Genomic DNA, 8,280 nt, shown 5'->3' on the forward strand with positions numbered 1-8,280 from the left:
GTGAAAATGTGCTGGTAAACTTCCCCGAGCATTGAGTTTGCCGCGGTGGGATGTACAAACTAAAAGACAAATGAAAGCTTTATTTTGCCACCTCTACACCCCCCACCCCCCCCCCCCCGGTTGCTATGGCGACGGGCGGGGGTCAGGAGGCGCGGCCGCGGCCGCCAGGGGGCGCCCGGCCGCCCGCCGCCGCCCCACCCCTTCCCCCGCGGGGAGCGCCGGGTCCGGAGGCGGCCGCGGCCCGTCGCGGGGCGCGGAGCGGAAGGTGAGTCCCGGCGGCCAGACGGGAGGGGAGCGGCCGCCGGCGTCGCCCGCAGCCCCGGGGCGCCCCGTCGCTCCGCCGGCGCCCGCCTCCCTCCAGCCTCTTACCCCGCCGGGCGCGGCCCGCGTGCCGCTGACCGTCGCCCCCCACCTCGCCCCCCGCCCCGGCGCCATTTGAAGCGCGAACCCGCCGCCCTGAGGCGAGGGGCCCGCCCGCCGCCCCGCGTCCCCCCCGCGAAGGGAGCGAGGAGTGACTCACGCTCGGGCCGGCGCCGTCTGCCCGCGCTGAGGCGGGGCCGGGCCTGCGGCGCTCCCCGCTGGCGGCTCCGGGCCGGGCCCTCTCCCCGCCGCCGGAGCGTGGACGCGGCCTCGCCCGTGCCCCCGGCTCCGCGCCTCGCCGCCGCCCGCGGCTTCCCCGCCGCTGCCTCCGGGGCGGGGGGGCGGAGCGGTGCGGCGCGTTGCCGCGCTCCCCTCGCGGTTCCCGGCTGCGGCCCCCGGCTCCGGTATCCGCGCAGGCCGCGGCCGGTCCTGCGGGGGCTCTGGGGGGCCGGGGATCTCGATTTTTTAGGGCCTTTATGAGCCTTTCCCATAACCGCGCCGAACAGCTGGGACAGATGTACCGGGGAAAGCCGCTGGAGAAGAGTAACAGACCTTACTGTCCCCTGGGCCGGGTTGTGGGGAAAAGGGGTTAAACGCATGAACTGCGATAAAACTTGCTATTTCAGTAAAATGTAGGTTCTTCCCTTGCAATCAGAAAAAGTGATGAGAGTAGTTGATATTTCTAGACCATGATATCATGTTAAACTGTTTTTTTCGTATTCTCCCCTTAAGATAAAACTTCAATTCATACAAATTACTCTGTCTCATGAGAATAGCGCTTACTTGATGAGGGGCCTTTTTTTTCCCTGCTCTCATCTCTAGTGGATGGCATTGGCTTCAGAAGACCCTGGGCCCATTAAGTGCTCTAGTGTTACAGTAAACCCCCTCAGGCTCCGTGTTTGCAGCCCTTTCTTCAAAACTGGCTGGGCCCATATATAGCACAAGTATTTTCGGTGTCATCTCTAATATTTTTCTGCTGTCAGGAGCTGCCAAGTGCAGCAAAAGCCAACTAACCTGGGACAAAAGGAGAATAAATAATGCATCTGCCTTATTTGATACTCTAAACCAAGATTAGTATAAACTTTTAATGTTGTTGTCTAACTTCAGTTTTCATAGTTTCATTCTTTGTAATATCTGATTGTTTATTTTGTGATGAAGTTTTAAAGTGTTTTAAAATGCTGTCACTCTGTAGATGAAAATCTTCTCAAGCTGATGTATTCACTACGTTTAGAAGCTGTACAGCCATCAGCTTCTTAGCTGCTCTGTTTGCTGATACTGAAGACTCTAGGATTTTTGGTAAGAGAACATGACTTTTGTTAGTATTTTCAACATTAAAGCTTTATCTGAAGGACTCTGCTTCCGAATATCTGGCCTCTGACAAAATTCAACAGGGTACCGGAGAACTGCCTCCTAGGTTACACTGAGTACTTGAGTGCTGGGAGTCCTGACCCGTCTGTCTTTATAGTGAACCTTTTGGTCCAAGGCAGGAATACAAAACTAGATTTCAGTACTTACACACATTTATTGTGCTCTTAACTGTAACAAAATGGGCTGGGGGACAAGAAAGGGGAGTAGGAAGAAACCTCTTGTTTAATGTGCAGGTTTTCAGAATGTCTGTATTGTTTCATAAAATCATGAAAGATAAAACTAAATACAATCAAATCTAATTCTTGATTGTTTTCACTTTACAATTAATTTAGACTATTCAAAATGAATGAACATCCTAAAAAGAGGAAAAGGAAGACTCTACATCCTTCTCGATATTCAGGTCAGTCTAGCGCTTGAGTTACAGTTTATTTTTTCTCAGAATAAGTACTTTATGAGAGGGGACCACATGTGCTAATACATGGAAAATCAGTAACACAAAGAGTGGGATAACAAGTCTTGGTCTGAATGTATTGAGTACCCACACTACGTGCTCCGTTGTTAAGGCACTTTCCGTCAATGCATGTGAATGATTTTGTTCTGTACTCCCTGCAAATTGGGAAACTTGCTGAAGCTACAAAATGAAGATGATTCTACTAACACACAAGGGGAGAGATTTTGTAAAAGCTGGGATGGGAGTCTCTAGAAGTGTTCAGTGCTGAATAGTGTTCCTGTCACTGTCTTCAGTGGGAGCAGAGTTTGATAATGACTGTATCTGATACTGCAGACATCAGGAGAGCAGCTGAAGGCTGTAAATCACAACAGGAATGTTATCAGGCCAGCACAGAATTCTCACAACACAAGAAGTAAAAATGTGTCCAGTGAAGAGGATTTTGGTGAACATGAAATGCGTATGTAGCTACATCAATGTGCTAATGTCAAAACTTTTTTTTTTTTTAGATTCTTCAGGTGCAAGCAAATATATAGACAACAGTGGAATTTTTTCTGACCACTGCTATAGCGTCTGTTCTATGAAACAGCCAGATACAAAGTTTTCTGAAAACAGAGGTAAGAGTACATTCTGGGGTCCTGTTCTGCAGTTCTTTACTCAGTGTATCATGCTCCTATTCATAGAAGTAAATAGAATACAAAATATCTAGTGGGTGACTTCTGAGCATCATTGTGATCTGATATGCCTTAGACTGGTGGAAGGTTGTTTAATCATTATAATTGCAATAGAATTTTCAAAGTAAAAAATGATGACGGCAAAAAGATCCTTTAATTTTACAGCATTTACAATGATGATTAGACTTCTCTATCTAAATATCCGCTAGATAGGTGACATAAAGCTGATGTAAATGTTAAAGAGTTCAGCTGGAATTCACCAGCAATTGCACTGAACTGTACTTGTACTTGTGGAAAACAAAATGCCTTTTTATACAATATCCACTAGTGGATGTAAAGCTTAGCAGAGCAAATGTGAGGATGGATTTTTATTATATTTATTTTTCTTTTCACTAATAAATCAACCAGGAAGTCTCTAGAAGTCTTAAAAACTATTATATTTTAAAATGTGACGTCCAGAAATAGTTATTTAAGAATATTTTTTAAAAATTATGTCTTTCAAATGTGAAGTTTCATTTAAGGATTTAAAGGTTCTTTTTCCAGTATAATCAACTGACTATTTTTTGCTGAAATTTTAAAGACAGAGTTGCCACCTTTTGAATTCTTTTGTTATCTTCTGTATGTATGGAAATAATTTGAGGTTTTTATTGTTACTTTCTTTAATGTAGGCTATGATGCTATTAGTATATAAAGAGAAAAACTATGCAACTAGAATAAGTAAATACTAAATAAGATTTATGGTTAAATTAGAGAATCATGATGTTGCTAGTATGGACAAATGATGACAAGAAAATCCTTCTTTTATCTTTGCAGGTAGATTCCACAGTCCTGCGCAGAGCCTAGACACAGATGATGATGGGAGTCCAGTGCATGCTGGGACTTCTCACTGGAGTGGGTCCCATTCAAACGTTGTGGGGTTGCACTATACAGACCCTAAAAAGAAGGATAAAGGTAAAGGTCAGTGAGTATTTGCAGCTTAGGTGCTGGGAAGCTGGAGAGCACAGCTGCTGGCTTTTAATGTAATGTTTTTGCTTTGACAGAAGAGGTAAAGGATTTATAGTTTATGTTATTTGTGTATTGCTTAAAACATAGTCTGGCTGGGGAAAAAGAACTGCTTTTTGCATTTGTAAGATGCTACAACTAACGGAAAAGTTAAATATGGACCCAGGTGTTTTGCAGGGTTTTTTAACCTTTTGCTGTTATTATCTATTTCCTCCTGCAGATAAAGGTACTAATAATGGAATGTGCAGAGACTTATGCGATTCACCTATATTCAGTGACAGCCCTACAGAAGAAGAGAAACCTCTAGATATTCAAACTGTAGAAATTTCTACAACAGAAGTGAATGCTGTAGAAGTTCACGATATAGAAACACAGACTGTGTCACCTGAGAAGCTAGAAGCTGAGGACCTAGAGGAAATCCCTCTGGAAACCTGTAAAATCTTTGAGAAGAACCAGGCTTTGAATATCACAGCTCAACAGAAATGGCCTTTGCTGAGAGCCAACAGCAGTGGCTTATACAAGTGTGAGCTCTGTGAGTTTAATAGCAAGTACTTTTCTGATCTAAAGCAGCACATGATCCTGAAGCATAAGACATGTACAGACACTCATGTCTGTAAAGTTTGTAAAGAAAGCTTCTCCAGCAAAGTGCAGCTCATTGAACATGTAAAGCTACATGAGGAGGACCCCTACATCTGTAAATACTGCGATTACAAAACAGTGATATTTGAGAATCTGAGTCAGCACATAGCAGACACTCACTTCAATGACCACCTTTACTGGTGCGAGCAGTGTGATATGCAGTTCTCCTCGAGCAGCGAGTTGTACCTGCACTTCCAGGAACACAGCTGTGATGAGCAGTATTTGTGTCAGTTCTGTGAGCATGAAACAAATGATCCAGAAGATCTGCATAGCCATGTGGTGAACGAACACGCGTGTCGGCTGATCGAGTTAAGCGACAGCTATAACAACAAGGAGCGTGGGCAGTACAGTCTCATAAACAAAATCAGTTTTGACAAATGCAAAAACTTCTTTGTGTGCCAAGTGTGTGGCTTTAGGAGCAGGCTGCATACAAATGTCAACAGGCACGTAGCTATTGAACATACCAAAATATTCCCTCATGTTTGTGATGACTGTGGGAAGGGCTTTTCAGGTATGTTGGAATATTGCAAGCATTTAAGCTCTCATTTATCTGAAGGGATTTATTTGTGTCAGTACTGTGAATATTCAACAGGACAGATTGAAGACCTTAAAACTCACTTGGATTTCAGGCATTCAGCAGATTTGCCTCATAAATGTACTGATTGTTTAATGAGGTTTGGAAATGAAAAAGATCTTTTAAGTCATCTTCAGATACATGAGACAGCGTGATTACTTTCTTCCTCTGTAATCAATTTGTTAGAACTGGAATTAATTTCCAGTCACTGAAATGTGATATTAAATACATTTTTAACAGCAATTGTACAATTCTAATGTTTTCATCTTTGTATCAGCAAAGCATGTATAACAACTTGGTGTTGTGAATTTCCTTACCTAGGGATTTCAGTAGGAATAATCACATTTACAGTGTGATGGATCAGTTTGGGGGGAGGGACACTGGGAGTAGTTGCATGTTGTGATAGCAGTTCTGTTGGTCATCCTGCACTTTCACATCTCATGTACAAGACCAGCTCTCTCGAGTTTAAAAAGGGTCAAAGAGAAAGAAAGCCAACATGTCCCATGCCTAAGCAACACCATACCGATCTCAGTTGAGTATCCAGCTCATGTTACCCTCTGTGGCAGCAAGTCATTGTGCTGATGTTTAGCAAATTGCACCAGCCTGACGAAGATAAGGGTGTTCCAGAAATTCCCAGGCATGGACATCTCCCAATTCACATACCAGCCTGCATTTCCCACCTCATGCCCTTGATAAGCTTTTAGAATTGTTCCTGTTTTTCTCTTGGGGTACCTATCTGACCTCATAATTCACTTTGTTCACAACTCCTGTCTATGGGACTATCCAACAACCATCTCTTCCACACATTCACTACAGACCTCCCACATTGTTTTTGTCTATCTTTTATTTACCTTCAATTCCTAGCTTTTAATGCACCAAGGGGACACACATTGCTTGTGTGTAGATTGGGTCATGTTTTAAGGAGTAATTGTAAGGGAATTTGCAAAGTGATCCAGCTGAGAATGTACAAAGTGTGATTTTCTTATCTAAAATCCTGATTTAGCTCTCACTGAAATGATGTATGTCACCAACCTCATTTAAAGTGAGCCTCTATTAGTCTCATTATAATTATGTATAATTAGCTTTCCACTGCTAGTAATTTGAGGACTGTTATTTTAATTCTGTTAATTTTAAACTTCTCCTATATACTGGCTTAAAACACTGGCACAGTACAAGAATGGTACTAACTTTAATGACTTCTAAATGATTTCACACATCTGTTCAGATTAGATAATGCTGTCCTGCCATTATAATCATTAGAAGTTAATTTTTACAGTTCATTCCGTAGCTGTATTTCTGAGTGGATAGTTGGACAGATAAAAATAAGGGTGAGGTCATTTAGGTTGTGCTAGTTATCAGGGTGAAATTGCGCATAAATTAGTGGTGGAGTTCACATTTCTTGCTGCATTGATTGTAAATTTGTAATGTAAGATTGTCTAATGCAAGCTTTGTATAGTACTAATTAATGTACAATACATTTCTTGATTAGTGAGATTTGGTGTTACCAGCTTCAAGGCATGCAAGGGTCTTTGCATTTGATTTTTAAAGCAAAGGATAAAAGTTGGCTGAATATAGTCAGTTTATGGAAGTTCCAATTTCTAGAGAAGTATTTCTGGGAAGTCTGCTATGACCCAGCGTATATTTCTTTGTAGGAGACGAGGCCATTTTTGTAATTTTGAAATGCTGATTTACTACTAAACATTCCGTGTAGTCATTGAAAAGGATAACCTGATGGTGTCCTGACTGTATTTTATTAGTCCTTTGTATGGAGAATGACAATGTCTGTGGTAGAATTGCTAATTTCCTATTTTGAACACACTCATCCTGGCTGGCTTAAAATGGTAGCAATAATATAGTTAACAAAGCAATAATAAGAATTACTTTATATATGGAAAGTTAATATGGGTATAACAGAGGGGGGGAATGCTGGTTCTCTTAAGACCCTGCTCTTGGTGACAACACACAAGTGGAATGGCACAGTTGAGCTCTGGAGAGAAAGCCACTCCAGGGCACAGTGACCAGAAGTGGAAAAAATACTTTTTTTTTTTTTTTTTTTTTAAAAAAAGGAGGGCTTAAGAAGTGTGTGTGTTTGTATAGACCAGCATTGTGTCCTGTACAGGAAAGGTGGTCTCTTGTAAAAGCACAGAGCCCTGTGATACGAAAGCTTGCTTGTTGACTCCTGAATAACTCCATGTCTGTCTTTGAGTTGTGGTATTTCTAATCTCTAAACTGGGAATTAAAAGAATACCCCACAGGGATGTTACAAAGCCAAATCGTTCCTAGATAAAACGCACCCCAGGGTGTATAATTAGGAAATATATTCAAATTTGTCCTAGGTTAGATTTTATAAATAAAGGACTAATGTTAATATTTTCTTTTTAATATCTATCAGAAAGTAAATGGAGATGTACAGGAGTAGCTCGTCTCATTTTACCTTAGCAGGAATACAAGTAGGGTATCGACTTCCACATGATCAGTGTGCTAAAACAAGAAAGATACCCTAGTAGAAGAAAAAATAGGTAATGAGTGGAATCTGTCTAGAAGGTGGAAGGCTGAAAGGCATGACTGTACATGCCAAGGACAGTATGTTGTTCCCATCAAAGGGAAGACAAGAGTTTGGTTTATTTATGTGAAGCGTGTAAGCAGAAGGTCAGTGCTCTGACATTGCTGCACCAGGGTGAACTGAGAGCATGTGCATGGAGCTGGTCTGATACTGCCAGAGACTTCGGTCATTAACGCTATAGCTTGAGCGATTCATCTCCCTCTCAAATGAGGGAAGTTAACTGTAGTAATCAGAAGTATGCCAGTATTTTTTTTTTCTTCTGAAACAGTGTATCAAATTCAGTTGTTACCTGCAAGGTTCATCTACTTCAGGAACAGCGTTTGAACTAGAAATTACACAAAATCCTGAGATTGTCTTTGGAAGTATTTTGTATTTGGAAGTAATTTGTAGTTGATTCTTTGCTTTTCAGCCTTTTGAGTCTAGATTAGATGTGTATCGTGTATTTTAGCTTCATGGATCATGTTTCTTACTGAACAAACTAACATTTTTATATAAAAGATTCTGTTGACTTCAGAACAAAATCTAAATCCCACCAGTTATTGCAAGAACTTAAAATACAGCAAATTAGTAATTCTCAAATAATGTGTTCTCTATAACGCTTATTCTTTTTTGTTGTGGTGGTTCTCATTTTCTTATGCTCTTGTATCAAATG

At 41.8% G+C, this 8,280-nt stretch overlaps 1 protein-coding gene and 1 long non-coding RNA gene across 5 annotated transcripts in view; one reads left to right on the top strand and one right to left on the bottom strand.

The window, feature by feature from the left end:
* Nucleotides 1-718, bottom strand: part of LOC141947430 (uncharacterized) — a 23,431-nt gene extending 22,713 nt beyond the window's left edge. The window contains exon 1 of the long non-coding RNA XR_012630117.1: nucleotides 521-718. This is a non-coding gene — a long non-coding RNA (uncharacterized LOC141947430). The remainder of the gene's footprint in view (nucleotides 1-520) is intronic.
* ZNF639 (zinc finger protein 639) overlaps nucleotides 1-5,308 on the top strand; it is an 8,254-nt gene extending 2,946 nt beyond the window's left edge. Inside the window, exons 1-6 of one of the 4 annotated variants that reach the window (XM_074878542.1) lie at nucleotides 176-265; nucleotides 1,553-1,656; nucleotides 2,061-2,128; nucleotides 2,686-2,793; nucleotides 3,664-3,807; nucleotides 4,073-5,308. In XM_074878542.1, coding sequence (XP_074734643.1) covers nucleotides 2,071-2,128; nucleotides 2,686-2,793; nucleotides 3,664-3,807; nucleotides 4,073-5,220 — 1,458 coding nt within the window. In that variant the 5' untranslated portion in view covers nucleotides 176-265; nucleotides 1,553-1,656; nucleotides 2,061-2,070 and the 3' untranslated portion in view covers nucleotides 5,221-5,308. Of the gene's footprint in view, nucleotides 1-175; nucleotides 266-731; nucleotides 993-1,552; nucleotides 1,657-2,060; nucleotides 2,129-2,685; nucleotides 2,794-3,663; nucleotides 3,808-4,072 lie in introns of those variants that run through there. The other 3 variants (XM_074878544.1, XM_074878541.1, XM_074878545.1) reach the window with 3 other exon arrangements.
* Nucleotides 5,309-8,280: the final 2,972 nt, after the last annotated feature.

The sequence above is a fragment of the Strix uralensis genome, chromosome 9 (genome assembly GCF_047716275.1).
Source record: "Strix uralensis isolate ZFMK-TIS-50842 chromosome 9, bStrUra1, whole genome shotgun sequence".
In the NCBI taxonomy this organism is placed as follows: Eukaryota; Metazoa; Chordata; class Aves; order Strigiformes; family Strigidae; genus Strix; species Strix uralensis.